At 42.5% G+C, this 20,720-nt stretch overlaps 1 protein-coding gene across 4 annotated transcripts in view; it reads right to left on the reverse strand.

Annotated features, from left to right (window-relative positions):
• insc (INSC spindle orientation adaptor protein) overlaps positions 1-20,720 on the reverse strand; it is an 88,809-nt gene that overhangs the window by 22,034 nt on the left and 46,055 nt on the right. For all 4 annotated transcript variants that reach the window (XM_080436737.1, XM_080436738.1, XM_080436740.1 and 1 more), the window contains 5 exons: positions 17,594-17,978; positions 17,211-17,263; positions 16,722-16,845; positions 14,394-14,507; positions 3,983-4,108 (listed from right to left, as the gene is read on the reverse strand). In XM_080436737.1, the coding sequence (XP_080292863.1) occupies positions 3,983-4,108; positions 14,394-14,507; positions 16,722-16,845; positions 17,211-17,263; positions 17,594-17,978 (802 nt within the window). The remainder of the gene's footprint in view (positions 1-3,982; positions 4,109-14,393; positions 14,508-16,721; positions 16,846-17,210; positions 17,264-17,593; positions 17,979-20,720) is intronic.

The raw sequence follows: 20,720 nt of genomic DNA on the forward strand, positions 1-20,720 counted from the left end.
ACTTGATTTGTGCTCAGTCTGCTCACCATACTTTACAAGCTGCAGTTGTTTCAGGGAGACGTGCGGCTGTCATGTTCTTATGTAGCACATGACAGCATTGCCTAGATCTATTGCCTAGATCAGGGGTTCCCAAACTTTTCCATGTCAAGAACCGCCAGCCTCCGGCTGTGGCCCCCCATTAGCTAAATGGAATGGCACACTTTGAAAACCTGTGGCCTGAAGATGCAAGTGCAAGTTAAATGTTCTAACTGTCAGTCATCTTAATGTGTAGGCCTATATAGGGGCAAGGAGACTCATCACTCTTGTCTGAAGCTACAGTTAAAGTGCCAATATGTCACCAACCATCAATGGTTGAAAAAACACTTTCACTACTTTATCAACCAAAAACAAATTTCTAAATCGAATGTCATAAGTTATAACAATGGTCACACTTACAGTAATGAACAGTGTGCTTTTGAATATTCCCAGCATTCAGCTGTCTGCTGGTATTCATTTCCCACCCTGGGAGAACTTATGTGCTCCCACGAAACAAGTCACACAAGTGTTTCTTTGTCTGCTAAGCTCCTCGGTCTGTCTACTGATCCCTCACTCCGTGATCACAGGACTAGTTCTGCCGTGGGACTGAATCTCCTGCTGCTCGTAGCATGTTCACCTGTGAAAATAAACTGACATTCCAGCCATAACACTTTGCGAGAGGGATTGGATTAATGTGGGCAAGTCAGCATTCTAATAGGCTCCCTGTGAGCCTAAACATCTCCCTGTATCCGGCACAGTTCGAACATGGGCCGAATAATTTGAACTGAAGGAGGGCATACAGTTCACTCTATGGAGGACTGTATGATTCCATCTTAGGCCAGGGGCCAGTGACTCCAGAAGCAAACATCTTAAAAAACACAAAAAAACAAGAGCCATGATCATTGATGACTTTGTTGTGTTCATTGCCTTTATTTTGTGAAATGACTGCAGAACTTCATGTTGTACAATCACCACTGAGTATCATGATAGTATAGCTTTTGATAGAGTGTAGTAGTTACACCAATAGCGTGCATGTGTGTGTGTGTGTGTGTGTGTGTGTGTGTGTGTGTGTGTGTGTGTGTGTGTGTGTGTGTGTGTGTGTGTGTGTGTGCGTGTGCGTGTGTGCGTGTGCGTGTCTGTACGTGTGTGTTTCTTTTATTATCTTTATGAGGACCAAAAGTGACATGCGCCTAGTCACCATGAGTGAAAAGAGTCATTTTATGGTTAAGAAATACAGTACTTGGTTTCATGTTAGGCTTAGGACAAGACGAGGACAAGAATCACTAGACGTTTCACCTATAGGCCTACAGGACTAAAACTAAAAAAAGATTTTAGACTTTGCCCAACAACAATTGGATGTGCCAAAATGTTCTTCAATTAAACAAAGACAAAACTGAAGTAATCGTTTTTGGAGCCAAGAAAGACAGATTAAAAGTCAGCGCCCAACTCGGTAATGTTAAAAACCTCTAGCCAAGTCAAAATGCTTGGCGTAGTCATCATGAACTCAGACCTAAATTTAAACAGCCACATTAACACAATCACAAAGTCAGCCTACTATCACCTCAAAAATATAGCACAGGTTAAAGTATGTCTCAGCAGGATCGAGAAAAACGTGTCCATGCATTCATCCTCAGTAGACTTTCTGCCAGAGGCGTACGGTCATTGGGGCCAATGAGGCCATGGCCCGGTCTGTGTGAACCCTGCTTGCCCCTGTGTAGGGGCAAGATCCGCCAGGGGGAAAAAACAAAAAATCAACATAACGACATTAGCAGCCCCACAACCTTTAAGTCGCCTTTGTTTTCAAATGGGGCTAATTTGCATTCGGCCGAATTGTTAATGAGTGGCTATTAGAAAATCAGTTTCGACGTCAAACCGGTTCTCCATTGCGCAGAGACGAGCACCTCTCCATTCAGAAATGTATTAGAAGAAGAACCGTCGTCCAGAAACGCCCTGCCCCGCATCTAAACCGGCGGCCTCGGTCCGCGGAAAATATGGGGCAGTGTGTTTTGGGACGAGCGTTCCGTTTTCCACCCGGAATGGCTCGGTAATTCTCAATAGACTTATCAGCCGTTGTTATCAGCCGTTGTTCTGGCCCGGTCAACGTTAGAATTCACCTTACGCCAGTGCTTTCTGCCCTGCCAAGCCAAAGTGCAGTAACTACGTTTTTGGACACACACACTTATTTGTGTATCCCAAAGGTCAAATTAGCCTTCGTGATTTTAGGGGATGAACAATTACTTCAAGAACAGATGTACATTTATTGTAATATCACTTATATGCCGATATCTCATTTGGCTGACCAGCTGAATCACTTTTAAACCCACTTTTCAGTGATTTTTCCCCCCCGTAGTTACTGCACTTTGGCTTGGACTGTAGTGGACAGTGTCTTTACAGGTCTCCCTAAAAAAATACATCAGACGACTGCAGTTGATTCGGAACACTGCTGCTCGACTCCTTACTAATACCAAGAAAGTGGAGCATATCCCTCCAGTTCTTAAATCCTTACACTGGCTCCCTGTGTGTCAAAGAATTGATTTCAAAATACTACTGTTGGTCTATAAAGCTTTAAATGGTTTAGGGGCCACAGTACATTTCTGATCTTGTATGATATCATGAACCATGCAGACCTCTCAGGTCATCTGGGAAAGGTCTGCTTTCTGTTCCTACAACCACACACATAAACATAGCAAGCAGCATTTAGTTTTTATGCACCACAAATCTGGAACAAACTAGCCTGGGACCAGACGAATCTGCCAGTGCAAAAAAAAAAATGCCCTCAGCGATTTGGGTCTGGCACCGCTCCATTGTGAATCCATGTCCTGCTCCAGAAGTCTGGGGTGACCAATCAGGGCCCAGTGTTCAAATATGGGAGACTGTGATTGGTAGTTGGTTGTAGGTCTAACCAATTGCGTCCCGAGCCATTGTTTTGATCGCGCCCCCTTGGAAAAAAAACGTCCTCATAGAGGCACCAGACTCATATCCACGCAGTGATATAGTCTGGCTACGCGAGGCTAGGTACAAACTCCTATAAAACTGCAGGTCTGCTGCCACTCTTATTTCTTAGCTAAAGACCTTTCTTGTTTGCTGCTTGATTTAGTTATTTTTCTTTTTTATATTTTCTTTTCTCCTCTGCACTGTAACTGTATCTTTGTTTTATGCATCCTAATGCCATTTTATAATTGTATTATTGTTTCCTTCGCTTGATGTTTTGTGTAAAGCACATTGAATTGCCTTGTTGTTGAAATGTGCTATACAAATAAAATTGCATTGCCTTGCCTTGCCCAAGAACTAAGTGAATAAAGTAACGGCACACATTATCTTCTTTTGGGAGAGAGAAGTGTGATGGATATAGATGGGTACTGTGCAGTGGTGGAAAAAGTCCCCTTACTTAAGTAAAAGTATCAATACGGCAATGTAGAAATACTCTGTTACAAGTAAATGTCCAGAATTCAACATTTACTTGTACCAAAAGTAGAAAGTACTCCTTATGCAGAATGTCCCATTTCACAAGTTTTCAAATGTATACAATTATTTAGAAAATAGCAGATCTTCAAGCTCACAATGCGTCGCATCTTTAACGCATTGTGAGCTTGTTGATCGGCTATTTTCAAATGGCCAAAATGTATATAGGGCTGAAGTGGTTAATGTATGTTTTGTAATAATAATAATAATAATAATAATAATAATCCAAATCTAAAAAGTAACAAGTAACTCAAGTTTTCAAATAATTGTAGTGGAGTAAAAGTACAATATTTGCCTCTGAGATGTAGTGGAGTGGAAGTAAAAGTATTGAAAATCGGAAATACTCCAGTAAAGTAAAAGTACCTCAAAATTGTACTTAAGTACAGTACTTGAGTAAATGTACTTAGTTACTTTACACCACTGGTACTGTGCGTGCGTGCACTCATCACTTGCAGGTAGGCCTATGTTTGTACATGTATGTGTATGTGAGTGTACGTGATTGCACCTTGTCCAGCTGGCTGATGCCTTCTTCCACACAGCAGATGGAGGCCACAGTCCTCAGGGCATGAGCGTAGAGCTCACTGAAACAGTCCTGTCTGCAGATTTTAAACAGGGCCACCACCGCGCCTTCCTGTAAATAAATACAAAGATTATAATCCTGAGTGAGAGGGTATGGATAAGATCAAAAGATAAAAAAAAGTCTAAACAGAGTAATCACAACTTTTCATCAATTAAAAGCAATTACAACTTTTTTTTAAAGTATTTCATAAATAAAATGAAAAAATCGAATAATTTCCATAAATAAATAGAAAAAAGGTTTAAGATGTAGTCAAAATATCAGATCTACAAGCTCACAATGCGGCGCTAAGCTAGTTTAGGTCCCAAACAAACGTCTAATTTCTGATTTCTGACACGACATTCACATCGACAAACTGATGAGTAGAAGCAATGATCTTATGCCAAAAAAGGTGTGAATATATTCAATAAATTACTCCTCGCTAGACCTTTCAATCAAGCCTAAGTCAAAGCCAGCGTGCAACCTAGCAGAACTCAATATGATGGTCAAAATGTATTTTGGTTGCCTTTTAGTCTAATTGGTTACAGTAAATGAATCCGTTAATTCAAACTTTATGGTAAAACCAGGCCAAACATATTTTACTGGGAAGTAAAATAGTGAACAGAAAAATAAATACATTTCCCATCCATAAAGGCCACATGTTTTCCTTGGGATGCAGATTAACATGGTATAAATAAACAAAAATAACATAATCTAAAAGTAGAGCCATTCTCTGACAAAAACACATGCAGGGGGGGATTGAATTCCATTCACTGCGGATAGGTAGAATTACACGAATAAAGAAGAGGCTCTGTAACTACCACCATTATCCTATAATATGGCCATTATAGCGGAGCTGGAATGTCTCATACGCCACTAAGGCTGCGCTGCCACAGGCTTGAAGTGGCTAATCGTACTGCCCTCATATCTGACCATTCCCTCTCTTGTTTTCTCCTACATAACAGGCCTGCCATCCCTGAGAAAAAGCACCAAAGGTGCGGGTCTCTCTCCTCTCTGAGAGAGATTTTGATAGATCATTTTAAACTCCAAAGTGCATCACACATGATAAGCTATGGAGGCTTGTGGCCTTGTTGTCTTTCTGTGACGCAAATGTTGGTTTAGCGCCAGTGGAAAATGATGACGTCTGACAGAGACTCTGACAAGAATGACAGAATGAACAGTCAGTTTGGAGTATTCTCTTGTAAAACATCTGACAAACAGGAGAAGAAAATACTGTAATTGTGCAATTTATAGGAGAGTTGGATATACAGTATCTCCTTGGGACAGATCAGGTACCAAGGCTCAAAATGCAAATTTAAAGGAGTAGTTTTACCCAAAAATGCCTTTTTCTCCATCATTTACTCACCCCGTGATGGCTTGAATACAAGGAGAATTTTTGTTTGTATACATTGTATACATTGTGAGGATTGTTTGGGAGTTCATAAACAGATTTTGTATATTGTCTTACTGTTGTTAATGTTGGCCTTCTCATTTTACTTCAATTCATCAAGTGTTTTAAATTTTTTGGGGGGATTCTTCATTCACCGTAAAGGAATGTTGTATATACCAAAAAAAAATCTCCTTGTATTCAAGCCATCATGGGGTCAGTAAATTATATTTAGAAAAGTTATGTTTATGTGAACTTTTCCATATTTGAACAGACAAACACAATATAAAAACACTGCTTTCCAGTGATCGTCCAAACATTCTGGCACTGGTGGCATTTCAGAGATGCCTTCAACAGACACATTCACTGTGGGTTCCAAAATGATAAACGTAGGTGATCTGTAACTACAAAGCCACTCACTTTGCCTGCTACTGCAATACGAAATCAAACGCACACTGGCGTCAAATCAACAAGTGCCTTTCTTAATGGAAAGACTCCACATCATCCCATACAGCCAGCGATAAACAGAGAAACAGGTTTATTGCAAGTAAAGATTTTACACAACAATGAACTGCAACAGGGACTGCACCAAAATGTGTTGACGTGATAAATGGCTAAACTTGCCGGGCTTGATTGTGTAAGGAGGGTGAATTTGATGGAAATGACAGAACTGTGGTTTTCTGATGCGGTCATGAGTGTAAAACAGAGGAACAAAGGAACAAGCGCAACAGGTTGTGAAATGCTGAAAGCAGGAGCAAGTTTGTGGAGGCGAAAACAAACCATTTTTGAGAGGAAATCTATTATGACTACAGGAAATGAGCTGTAATGGATATAGGCGACCGATTTCTGTGTTCCTCAGTCGCTAGTTTGTGAATAAAATTAATTTCAGCCAAAATGTTAAGATCGTTGAAAGTTCCTGACAATGAAACCACCTTCATGGGGAGGGGGAGGGAGGGGGGAAGAGAGAGGGGGGAGAGAGAGAGAGAGAGAGAGAGAGAGAGAGAGAGAGAGAGAGAGAGAGAGAGAGAGAGAGAGAGAGAGAGAGAGAGAGAGAGAGAGAGAATCAACCAAAGCTAACCTTCTTCGCCAGACAATAACCATCAGTCAAGAGGCGTGTAAAGGGACAGGCTAAGACATACAGCAGAGAGTATATTACAGCACAAATAGCAGGCAGCAAATAAATACACATTCAGGAAAGGAGAGAGGCAGACAGACAGACAGGGAGAGAGAGAGAGAGAAATTGAAACAGAGAGAGAGCTCGACAGCCTGTGTCCTTAGATGATCTAATCAGAGTAATAGAAATTATCTTCTAAATGTCCATGTGCATTGTATTTATGAATGTTTCTGAACGGCCTCCACCTCCTCCCAGGTATTTTAAATGGGGGGAATGTGATATATTGTCCCCTGCATGTCATTGGACTATTTACTACTGCATTACACATTCACCCAACAAAATCTCTCATTGTCAGGTTGAAAACCGCCTGTAATTGTTTAGGAAAAGAGGGTGAAGAGCATGCTAATTTTCCCAGCGGCAGAATGGACTAGAGCAGGGGTCTTCAACGTTTTTCAGGTCAAGGACCCCCTAGCTGAGAGAGAGATGAAGCAGGGACCCCCTCTATATTGTATAAAATTGTGTTGCAGATTAAACTTCTTTTTTTTTTTTACTTGGCCTGCTCTTTTTTCCCTCTACACCAAACCTCTAAAGTTCTCCCCAGAAAAGGGATGCTAGGGTTCAAGTGGTTAATGTAAAAAAAGAGTCTAGGACTAGAGTCTAGATAAGACTCTTGTCTCTAGACGTACTTTAACGTCGCATAACGGAAGATACCGGGTTTGAACCCGGGGTTGAAGCCCTTGAGCTCACACCCTTGCGTGCCTGTCCAAGAAATGGATCAATTCTAAAATGACTTTTTGGGTTTGGGGTTTTTAATCAGAGGTGGCTGGATGGCTAAGCTGTTTTGAGCGTCTACGATGGAATTAGAAGATCACACATTTGAACACTTCACTTTCATTTGCTCTGAATGAGAGCATCGGCTAATGTAAATGCTAAAAATATGAATATATCGTCATTCATGACAGAGATACAATTAAACGCGCTGCCACCGCTCGAGGGGAATTCAACTTGAATGAACTTGAAAGTTACTCTCACAACAACAATGACCACATGAGCATTAAATTAAAAGTAAACCACCAAAATTGCAGTTACAGTGGAGTGGGGACAGAGACAAGTGGGATGTGCCAACATGGACACATTTAGATCCTTATCCATCAACCCCAGCTGTAAAACACAAAGAGAACTCACTCTACATCATAATAGTGTTTTCTTTTCATCTAATGTTGCCTGTTTGATGTATGGACTATGACAACTATGGTCCTAATATCATGCTAAGAGGAAATCTGCTGCCAATTCATTGATTTTTCTTATTATTTGTTTTAGATTTTGCAGTCGTGTCTTTTCAGTTTTTCTGGTTGAATTGAAAAGCTGTGTAAACCTTGTCTTTAAAAAGTGATATCCAAATAGAGTGGAATTACTGTCTGAAACAGGAATGGGATTGATCTTTTTTGTGAATTTGTTATTTGCTAATACATAGGCTGGTATGGTTGTGTAATACCAACTAACCAGATATCTGAAGTACCAGGTTGTGTTTTACTACATCAATATAATCCAGATAGTGGCAGGTAGGCTGTAATCCTAAGTCTTTTGATAAATGGTCAGCTTAATAGGAGGAAGGGAGGAGAGATGAAGGCAGAGATGAAGGAATGGAGGGAGGAGGTAGAGTAGATATGGAGGGAAAGAGGGAGGGAGGGATGGAAGCGTGTGAGATTGGTTGGCGGAAATGTTGCATCTCCGTCCGTACAAGCAGTTAGCTAATGACAGTGAATAAGCAGACAATGGTAACAGAGGATGAAAGTTACACACCCCATAGACAGAGATGGGTGGCAGATAATCAAAGAGGAAGAAACAGATAGGAGGGAGGGATAAGATGGAGTGATAGAGACGGAGAAAGACGTGTGGAAGCGATGAGCATAAACAAAAAGAGATAAAGAAGTAAAGACAGAATGATAGAGGAAGACAGAGACAAATGGGAAGACAGGGTCTTAAGAAAGAGACTGAACAGTGAATTCAGAGGCCAGGTGGCAGATGTTTAGTGTTGGGTATTCATTATTGGCCCCCATTGGCAGGTAGATGTCCTTTTCGTAGTCCTACGAAAAGTGTCTCTGTGAAGGGACCGGAATGGGTCATCTCACTGATCAATGTTCACTCCTAATGGGAGCTGACAATATTGATTTGATGATCTGCAGCAAGGGAAGAGTGTGTGTGTGTGTGTGTGTGTGTGTGTGTGTGTGTGTGTGTGTGTGTGTGTGTGTGTGTGTGTGTGTGTGTGTGTGTGTGTGTGTGTGTGTGTGTGTGTGTGTGTGTGTGTGTGTGCGCGCGCGTATATAATCCTATGCACCTATGCACACATGCATGCACGGTATGATTTTTATACAAATGTATTTTTATATGCAGTAAGTATGTTAATGTGCGTGTATTTATGAGCCTGTATGTGTATGACATTTGTGCATCTGTATGTTAATAAACTTTATTTATAGAGCACTTCTCCAAGCTAAGTTAAAAAATGCTTTACATAAAACATGATTAAATAAAATGTGCAGTGAGGATCAAACAATCTAACACAATAAAAATTATGGCAAGGCCTTTCAATAAAGGTATTAGTAGAGGCCCTAGGAGGGGTCCACGCGCGACTGCTTATTTTTTTTTCTAGTTTTGATTTTTGGCATCCATAGGACCTCTAATATTGGGATTTTGATGATCCCAAGAAAAAAAGTGGTCCCAAGTGTGTTTTTTTCAATGTTTTATTACCCCTATGAGACCTGGGAGATGGCTGGCTGGAACGCCGGCGAGAGTGTCTTTCGGAGACTGTGGAACGCTCAAATTTAGACGTAGCCCAAAGATAGAGATACCATTTGATTCCAGACAACCTCAGGTTTCCAATGAGAGCAACCTTTTCATGCTACCTTGTCAGGAAGGGGGCTAAATACCTAATGATTCAAAGTTAAGACAACATTTTGGTGAGGGAAAAACGACCATCACCATTTTCCAAATGGTCCCTTGAGCTATCACCTCAATATATGTGAATGGAAATGGGTTAAATGGATACCTACAAGCCTCCCCTGTACAGACATGTCAAATTTATGCCAATCTCATGCAGTTTTGGGCAAGAACCATGCAGTGTTTTGCATGCAGTACAAATATGTAATTTCCGCCTATTGTAAAAAGGAGACCACTTTACTGCATCTATAGCTGTATGAGACCACTGTACTGTATCTATAGCTGCATGAGACCACTGCACTGTATCTATAGCTGTATGAGACCACTGTACTGTATCTATAGCTGCATGAGACCACTGTACTGTATCTATAGCTGCATGAGACCACTGTACTGTATATATAGCTGCATGAGACCACTGTACTGTATCTATAGCTGCATGAGACCACTGTACTGTATATATAGCTGCATGAGACCACTGTACTGTATCTATAGCTGCATGAGACCACTGTACTGTATCTAGACCACTGTGCTGAATCTATAAACCACTGTACTGCATATATAGACCATTGTACTGCATTTATAGACCACATACATTGACCACTGTACTGTATCTAATATAGACCACTATACTGCAACTCAACACAACTTAAAACAAATATTTATAAAGCACATTTAACATGACCAGGTCACCCAAAGTGCTGCACAGGTCGCCACGAAGGCTCGGTAGATGCAGTACAGTGGTCCACAGTTGCACTAGAGTAGTCTACAGATGCACTCGAGTGGTCTACAGATGCATTATAGGCGTCCACAGTGGTCTACAGATGCACTAGAGTGGTCTACAGACACACTAGAGTGATCTACAGATGCACTAAAGTGGTCTACAGACACACTAGACTGGTCTACAGATGCACTAGAGTGGTCTACAGACACACTAGAGTGGTCTACAGATGCACTAAAGTGGTCTACAGACACACTACACTGGTCTACAGATGCACTAGAGTGGTCTACAGACACACTAGAGTGGTCTACAGATGCACTAGAGTGGTCTACAGACACACTAGAGTGGTCTACAGACACACTAGAGTGGTCTACAGATGCACTAAAGTGGTCTACAGACACACTACACTGGTCTACAGATGCACTAGAGTGGTCTACAGACACACTAGAGTGGTCTACAGATGCACGACAGTGGTCTACAGACACACTAGAGTGGTCTACAGATGCACGATAGTGGTCTACAGACACACTAGAGTGGTCGACAGACACATTGTAGTGCATATGTAGACCATGTACTGCATCTGTAGACCACTGTCGTGCATCTGTAGACCACTCTAGTGCATCTGTAGACCACTCTAGTGCATTTTTTAGAAAAATATTTTCGCTCCCGTTTTCGGATTATTACGGTCATTTCCGGGTCGCGCGGCCCAATTATTAGTTACGTTAATGTTTGGGCTGGGATGCTTACCAGCAGGGGCCTCAGTGCGGCTGCAGAGTTCATGTGCAGGGCTGGGCTGAAACAGTGAAACGCTCCCCCCCCCCCCCCCCCCCCCCCCCCCCCCCCCCCCGTTGACAAAACGGCCCAGGGGGTGGTGGACCGGTCCGGACCAAAATGCCAGGGCTGAATTTTGGTCCCAGTCCGGCCCTGTATCTCTATCTTTGGGCTACGTCTAAATTTGAGCGTTCCACAGTCTCCGAAAGACACTCTCGCCGGCGTTCCAGCCAGCCATCTCCCAGGTCTCATAGGGGTAATAAAACATTGAAAAAAACACACTTGGGACCACTTTTTTTCTTGGGATCATCAAAATCCCAATATTAGAGGTCCTATGGATGCCAAAAATCTAAACTAGAAAAAAAAAAAAGCAGTCGCACGTGGACCCCTCCTAGGGCCTCTACTATATGTTTTTGTCTCCGCCAGGCCGAAAGGCATGGCGAGAGAGTATGTTTTGCCCCCTGTCCGTCCGTCCGTCCGTGTGTCCGTCCGTCCGTCATTCTGTCTGTGGACAGGAGGCCGATATGTGCAAAACATATTTTTTGACAGTACTCCTACAGATTTTGTCCAAAAATCCCGCAAATCGGTACACAGTATCTCTATAGTCATTAAACAAAACAGGTCTTTCAGATTTTTCATATTCCATCCTGATTGGCTAAAAATGGCTTCCAAAGTTTGTAGGAGTGCTCGGTTTTGAACAAAATGCCTCAAATCATAAACACAGCATGCAATTTCCTTGAAATTTTGCACGCATATTTCCACTATGCCGAGGAAGAAATGCCTCTTGAACATTTTCAAATCAGCCTCATGGTGGCGCTATAACAGGCCGATTCGTGTTTTTACCTATAACTGCACCGATCTGTGTAAAACTTTGTAAGCGCACTCCCTAGAGGTCAAGGAAAAACCTTTGCCCTGCATTTTTCACATCTGCCTTTTATAGCGCCACCAGAAGGCCGACTTATATTTTTAAAAAAAAATTATATTACTCCTTCCGATTTTATCCAAATTTCACGCAAATCGGTACACATGATCTCTATAGTCATGTGATCAAGACGGATGTGTTTGATTTTTCATATTCCTTCCTGATTGACTAAGATTGACATCTAAAGTTTGCAGTTGTGGCTTGTTTTGAACAAAATGCCGCAAATCATGAACGCAGCGTCCGATTGCGGTCAAACTGCACGTACATTCACACTATGTTGAGGAGCAAATGTCACCCTTTTCACATTGGCCTATTATAGCGCCACCAGGAGGCCACAATAACCTACCTGACCTGTTGGAGACCTGTGCTCCGAGGAGCACTTTTTCTAGTTTTTAATATATTTATTTCTTGGGCTTTTCTGCCATTATTGATAGTACACAGTAAAGACACAGGAAACAGGGAGATAGAGACAGGGAGTGACACACAACAAAGGTCGGCAGGCTCGGGAATAGAACCCGCGACTTGCTGTCAAGCTGCATTAGAGCCTATATGTGGTATGCACCTTAACCGCTAGGCCAGCGGCGCCCCAGATAAAGGTACGTTTTAAGGAGAGATTAACAAAGGAAACAAACTACCCCCCCCCGTCCTTACACCCTCAATCGGGCAAGGAAAATAGTCAGCTCAGGAACAACCAGCAGGTTCCCATCTGAGGACCTCAGGCTCTTGTGTGTAGTGTATACCTTTGTGTAAGATTAGCCTTTGTGCATGATTGTGCGTGCGTGCGTGCGTGCGTGCGTGCGTGCGTGCGTGCGTGCGTGCGTGCGTGCGTGCGTGCGTGTGTGCGCATGCCATCAGGAACAGTCTTATCAGGGCATCCTGGAAGCGGTCAGTGAACTAATGGCCGTTTGAGACTGTCTGGATGTCCTGTCTTATCTCAGGGTGGAAGAGCATTTTTGGAGACACATAAGGACAGATAGAGACCTCTTTAGAGTCGTAGTGTTGACGTCAATTCGGGACTTTCAGAGTGCATCGACATCCTTTTTATCCTTGTCTATGGTGAAAATGAATGTGACGTTTTGGATCCCCTTCGTGAAGGATCGTGCTCATTACACGAAACGGTGGTGTCCGTGAGCACGGGAGACGTGCAGATACAAAAGAGAGGGGTTCGCTTAAAACTGAGAGAGACTGCTGTATAAGAAAAGGGGATGTGCCTAAACTGCGGAAACATGGCCAACACAGTGGGCATGCACAGTAGAATCAGGTTAATTTAAAGTTGCAATCTGTAGGTTTATGACGTATACCGGGTATTCAAAATCAGGTCTCCAACGCGGGAGACCAAACATCGACCGCTCAGCAAAGACGCAATAGGCTCTATGCACAGCAGCCATATTGGAAAGAAATTGGGCCTCTTCCTTCACAGGTGTTACCAATGATACTAATGAAGGCTTTTTCCATTCTGGTCAAACAGAGTCAGGGTGCTGAATGTTGTGCATGTTGACTCACTGGAAACACTTTGCTACACCAGTGGGTGTGGTCCAGGGACCCTCATGGTTCCTTGAGGGGGTTCCAAATGGCCTCTTACAGGTGTGTAACTCTGAGAGTGTACAAATGGAACCAAATGGACCCGTAAGGGTCCATTTGGTTCCATTTGTACACTCTCAGAGTTATGGGGGTCCTTGAAATTAAAAGGTTTGAGAACCACTGTGCTACACTAAATGGAACAGAGCCTTCATTAGAATCATTGGTAACACCTGTGATTGGAAGTAAGGAAGAGGGCCAATTTATTTCCAATATGGCTGATGTGCATAGAGCCTATATCCCCGCTTGAACAGGTGAGATATTGAGCATATGAGCTTCGAGCAGTACTACTTGTCAACCAGTAGATGTCCTAGCTGACACCATTGTCAAAATTCCTCGGTGGAAGAGTCAGGAGACCAGATGTGCTAGTAATTATCCCATTAACATACTCTAGCATAAAGATTGGTTAAATTGACCAAAAGTGATGCATGGGCCCTCTCAGAGTTGAATAAACACAGGATTATACAGCGATGTTGTTTTTCCCAGGATAGCTGGGGATGACTTCCGCTGAGATGCCTGTAATTTTCTGAGACAGGGGGAAGGGTTGCGCTCGTTTTGCTTCACGATACAAACGATTCCTTCAACCATTATGGTTTGCCAACTCAGACGCCGCACAAGGCCTTCAGCTGGGAACTCACTATTGGTAGCTCGTGTGCTCCTCACAAGCCTCAAGGCCTTGCTGTCATATCAGCACGCCTGCCTGGAGGGCACTAAAACTAAACTATAATGAAAAATCCAAAACTATTATAACCTTGCTGGAGAGTTAATAAAACAAGCTCTCCTTTGCCACAGCCATCCGTGGAAAAACAATGTCGAATGTTACTGAGTGTACAGCACTTTGGTTCAACACTGTTGTTTTAAATGTGCTCTATAAATAAAGTGGATTGGATTGGATTACTGCAAGGCTAACGTACAGTATTAAATGAGCCCCACCTTGGCTATGATGCTGCACAGCTGAGGTCCATCCTGTGTGAGGGACAGCAGGTTGCTGATTGCACTGCCAATGGTGTACACGTTGTCTGAGGACTCGATCTGTCTGATCAGCACCTGTAGGGAAACAAACAGGATGACCACTTAAATTAACCTTATATTGTGTACAGTGAAAACGGACCTGAGTTACAACTGCACTTGGACCGCTTTTTTCCCGTCTGCACCGAATATATTCGCCAAAAAGATCCGATCTACAAGCTTGTAGTTACATTAACACTCAGGGCTTTACAGTGTACTGTGCAGGTCTCATTGTCAGACCCTGGATGTATTATTAGTGATTATGTAGTCAGCATATTTAGTGGTTGAGCTATCATATTGCCCTTATTGTCAAGAGTTATTTGTTTTGAAATGAACTTGACTGGTTTTTCATGTCTGTGATAATGTGAAGTATTGCAAGTAAGAACCCACCTTACCATTTAGTTGCATGTGACTTACAATAATTAAAACAATGGTAAAAGATTTGAACTTTATATCAATAACACAGACGGACGGATGGACGGACGGATGGACGGGGTGCAAAACACGCCTTCGGCCTGGCGGAGACAATAAACCTGATTGTAATGGCTCAGTAAGTCCTTTAGATATAATAACAACACAAAACAATAAATGGACAACACAAATTATCTTCCTGGCATGAACACCAAACACCAAACATAAACCTTCCCTGTGTATTGCAGTCCTATTACTATCAGGGCTGAACAGGCGCGCGGGAAGTCCTTAATACCTAGGGGGGCTGTGCGTCGGGGGGGACTCCGGGGCGCGCGCGATTTTTTTTGCGATTTTTTTTGGGGGTTTTCTGTGTTTTTCCCCACACAAAAAGGCAGAAAGACAGTGTAAACACCAGGTTGAAGTTCATCCATGACCGTAACAGACTGCTATGATCCATAAAATATATATATATTATAAAAAATAAAATAATTTTTTTTTTTTTTTTTTTCCCCATCACCAGGGGGGCTGCTCCCATCACCAGGGGGGCTGCAGCCCCCATAGCCCCCCCCTTCCCGCGCCACTGGGGCTGAATAAGGGATTAATTGGAGCAGAATGTCAGATCTATTTCGTTTATTGTACCTTACTCCTCAGTGACACAGTGATGATGTCATCTTCCATTAGAGGGGAAATAATAGTGAGCACATGTTTACCTCTCTATTCAGCCTGCCTCTGATAACTGGATGAGGGTGGTAACTTTTAAAACCATGTGGAGTGGATTGATTTTGGCATATAGTTCAAAGTGGGCATGTGTTTTGTGTGTGTGTGTGTGTGTGCATGTGCGTGTGCGTGTGCGTGTGTGTGTGCGTGTGCGCGCGCGTGTGTGTGTGTGTGTGTGTCCTTGAGGATAGTAAAACCATGAACAAACCGTGTGGGGACATCGTGTGGGGACATCGTTCTGAGAAAATGTTTAATGTTTAGGGCAACAACAACAAAAAAGAGTTGGAGTTATACAGCATGTGTGTGTGTCCTATACATTGTATTTATATAAAAAATGTGTGTGCATGTCTGTGTGTGTTGTGTGTTTGTGTATCTGTCTATGTGGCATTAAAGAAAACAAAAAGAAAATAATAATAATAGCGCTGGCACACTAATATGATTTAAGGACATACATCTCTCTCTCTCTCTCTCTAGGTCGTCCTCAGACGAGCCCTCCATCCAGGACATACATCATAGCATTAAAAGCAAATAAAACTGTTTAGAAATATGGGCGCACGACACGTTCCACCAGAGGGGTGAGAGCAAGAGAGGGAAAAAGCAGTTATTAAAGGGATATTTCACTTTCAAACATGTTTGGGGTCATTTTTACATTACATCTGTGAACACCTCAGACAGTTTTTAAGTTGCTCGATTCAGTATTTAGATATTTGATATTCATTCAGACACGCCCCCTTCCTATACAAACCCATTGTAATTTCAAACTCCATTTTAACTATGTTAGATTCAATAAAAAATACATGTCCTTGGTTCTGGTGACTGATATTGGCCTTCTAATGCGTGAGTGTTTTTTCATTTATTTTGTATCATTCTTTTGGAAAATGTAAAAAAGTCATATAAAAAGTAATTGAAAAACCACAGCCCCCTCACATATAAGGAGGACAATATCAGTCACCAGAACTTGAAGTTACAATGGGTTTGTATAGGAAGGGGCGTGTCTGATAAAATGAAAATACTGAATGAAGCAAATTAAAAACTATCTGGGGTGCTCTCAAAAGCCTGAGTAGACGTTAAAATTACCGATAACAACTAAGTGAAAAGAAGGGGAGGTTTTGGTTCACCTCATACCTGGATCTCATTGGCCAAGGCCATGTCAATCATGTTGCTGAAAGAGTCACTGACATCAGTGAGGATCTCATGAATGGCCTCCCTCATGGACTTGAGGAAGTACTCATCTTCTGTATGAAGGCATCTGGAGATGGCAGAAGAACATGTGAATGAGCTCCTTTTGTCATAGTGGCTCCTGAACCGGCTTTTGTATATATAAAACTGTATCAAAATCTACAAAGTAACTAGTAACTAAGTTTTCAAATAATTGTAGTGGAGTAAAAATTAGCCTCTGAGATGTACAGTAGTGGAGTAGAAGTAAACATATTGGAAATTGGAAATGCTCAAGTAAAGTACAAATACCTCAAAATTGTGCTAAAGTACAGTATTTGAGTACTTAGTTACTTTCCACCACTGGGTTTGGTGTGTGTGGTTCAGGACTGACAAGCTATATATTGAATACATTAATATGTTCCATACTTTCATATGTTCTTTAGTGTGTGTTTTTACCTCTCTGTAATATTGGTCAGCTCCATGCACTTATCAAGTAGAGATTTCTCATGCTGCAGAGTGACATAAAGAAAAAGTCCTTGTTTAGACATGAGTCCTCAAAACAAGCCAAAGCACTTTGATTAATCTAATTAGACTTGACATCTATATGCTATAGTTGACATCTATAGCATTGATGTTAACTTAGAGATTTCTAATTTCTATTTTGTATTATTGTTATTGTAATATAATGGATAAATGTCTAATAATAATAACAACAACAATAATGATAATAGTAATAATAATAATAATAATAATAATAATAATAATAGTAATAATAATAAGAACAACAACAATAATGATAATGATAATGATAATAATAATGGTGCATCACACACACACACCTTCTGCATCTCTGGCGGTGTGTTGCGGGCCGCCCCGTACTCGTGCACCAGCGAGCGCACATGGCAATTGGCGCGCACAGCCGTGCTGTGGACCCTCTGCCAGCGGCCCTTCTCCAGCCTCTGGAACATCTTGCCCAGCTCTGTGCTCACCACCAGCGCCCGGCGGAGCAGCGTCTGGAGGTTGTTCCTGGCCACGTGGTCCCCTCCGCCACCGCCCCCGCCGCCGAGCACAGACGAGCCCACGATCAACTCCCCTTGCTGGGCGTCCTCCTCCACCCCGATGGGCTTGGCCTGGAGGACACACATGCACTCCACCTCGGTCATGTGGCGGAGGTCCTCCATCCAGCGCTGCACCGAGTCCACCTGGAGGGACTGCATCCGGCTGCTGTGAGGGCCAGAGGGTGGGAAGGAAAGGAAGGACATTTTTTATTAGATAAACTTTAAATCAGTGGACTCCAATTGGTTTCATTTCAAGGATCTGTTTGCATTAGGCCACGGACTCCCATTTGATTTTTTTTCTGGGACCCTAATCTACACTGTCCAACCCTATAGCGGGCCCCATCTTCAGCCTAAGTGCAATTATCATTGCTATTTTCCAACCAAAGCAGCGCCCAGCGCCCACGCAGGGCCGCATTAACCGTGGAACTTAGTGGAACTTGTGTTCCACGGCCCGCAGCCTGCAGGGCCCTGTGAGAATGATAGACAGTTTAGACACTGTAGTTATAGCAGAAACAGACTGTTGGAAAGGCTGTGCTGTGCCCTGTGTCTGTGCAGTGTGACTGTCAGCGCCGCTCGTGCTGGTGGTGGCACATGCACCGAACGCACGTGCGGAGCGCATTCATTCGCTGGGCGCGCGAACGCACCCGATATTGTGCGCCCACGTTGAATAAATAAATACTAAATGATCTTGCACCTATGTAGTACCCATAGGTGTGAGTCTGTGTGAGGTGTGGTCTGGTGGAATCAGGGCACAACGAAGAAGTGGGGCTTGGCAGCGCAGTATGCGAGTGTGGCGAGCCTGAGCAGACTGCCGAACCATGGACTGTTAAAGAATATGTGGACTAAGGGATCGTGACGTCACCCATTGGTTTCTACAGACCTGTTTTGAAGCCACTATAGCTCAGCGAAAAATGGCAACAAGTACAACCGCAGCCAGTGTCAGTGGGCAGGGAGCTAGGGGTGGGTCTTCATTTAGTACAACTCAATCACAAGCCCCGAAAGCATACCCTGCGTTATCATACATTTTAAGAAAGAAGACCAGCGATTGAAAACAATGTCTATATGAAAAGGTTTCATAAGGTAATAAAACCAAGTGTAAAGTCCTGTCAAGTCCCCATTGAATTAAAATTAGGAGGAGGCTGAGGAGGGGACTACTGGGCCATTAATGAGAACTACAGCGTTTTTTGTTACTTCCGCATTGGCTTCATTTCCAAGACCGAACCCTTGCCGAACACATAATCACCACCGGTCCCCTGTACAGACCACTTTCGAGGGCAGGCCTCTTCCAAGTGGGACCAGAGACGAGCTATAGGTGTGGCTGCACGACACTGAGTTGGACATTTGAGGATGATACACAAAAGAAGAAGGGCACGACAGAGAGAAGAGTTGTGTCTAAATAGGGACCTCAGTTAATTTAACTCTGAGTGTACAAATGGAACCAATGGGCCTGTCACTGTACTTTATGTTTATGTAAACACTGTTTATTGGAACCGAGCTGAAAATGTTTGTCACCTGTCTTTCCTCTGCAGTGCTGGCATCCCTCTGAATGAGACCTGGAACTGCCGAAACAGAGCATGACCAGTCCATTTGGTTAAGAAGGGGGGGAACGTGCCAAGTACTGTAGAGGAGAAGGGGTGTGTGTATATGTGTTTAAAAGCGTTCTTGTTGTTAAAGTATTTTGATTATATTGGTGCCTAAACATGTGATTAATTTGTGTTGTACAACATTTACTTAAAGTTTAGATTATTCCTGTGGAATGGGGAATGTCTATAAAAAGCTAATTGATAGCTAATTGGAGTCTGTACTTGTGGTAGGATCCACTCCCTATTTAAAAGAGGCTGCAAAGAGCATCTAATCAGTTGTACTTGGGCAGACAAAGAGTTAACAGCCTTGAGAAAGAGCTTCCAGGACCCTTATTTATGGGACAGCCTTTTTGTGCAGTCGCTGTATGGTTTGTTGTGCTTTAAGGCTTCCCATTTTTTTGTAAGTCTATTTTTGTTCCAAGTCTTATTTTTTTATTTAAAAGGCCTTCACTTTCATCTGCATTGGACTGTTTCCTGGAGGTTTTGAGAAAAATAAAAGGCCAAAGATCTGTAATTCTGAACTATTTTATTTGGTTCTGTTTTTTCCCAATGTGTACGGTCTCAGAGTTACACACCCATAATGATCCATTTGGTTCCTAACTATCAACCATTTAGCTGGAGACCCCCGGAGACCCCCTTGAGAACTAGCATTTTAAATGAGAATGTACAGTAAGCTGTATTAATGACACTGGTGCTCACAAGTGATGTCAGTACCCACAGAGGCTGTGAATATTGACATATATAAATGTACACAGAAACTCAATTACTATAGTATGAAGAGAGGAAATAGAAGATAATATAGAACTTTAGCTTTCAATATAGCCTAACCTTTAAAGTGTGTCTCTACTGTATGTGACATTGGTGCTAATGGTTTGAAGAAAAAGCTGTAGTTTAAGTCACATCATAGATATACATCTACAGTACTGTGTACACTACACATCATGGAGATAATGACTTTAATTAATTCACATTAACCACTTAAGCCCTGTACTTCATTGGATGACACTCATGTGTCGCATCGCAAAGAAACCCAAAATAGGGATTCATGTACAGTATGAAAGTGGTTAAATGCACACAGATTTGTTTGGGGGATAGCACAGACTAACAGATTCTAGAGTTTCAAAGTATATAGTATCAAAAACAGTATAAGGACAAGCGCATAACAGAGTCTGAAATCAAATAGGGTCTGACTCTGCATGCCTTTTGTAATGCTATGCGTTGGAACATGGTGAGTCACACATGTTTAAAGGATTTGTATTGATCGGCCAGTTTGCTCTCAATTTGTCTAGCTTGATGGATCCAATTCCCGCACAAAGCTGAGAGAC

This window comes from Gymnoscopelus braueri (assembly GCF_963280865.1).
Source record: "Gymnoscopelus braueri genome assembly, chromosome: 9".
NCBI classification, from domain to species: domain Eukaryota; kingdom Metazoa; phylum Chordata; class Actinopteri; order Myctophiformes; family Myctophidae; genus Gymnoscopelus; species Gymnoscopelus braueri.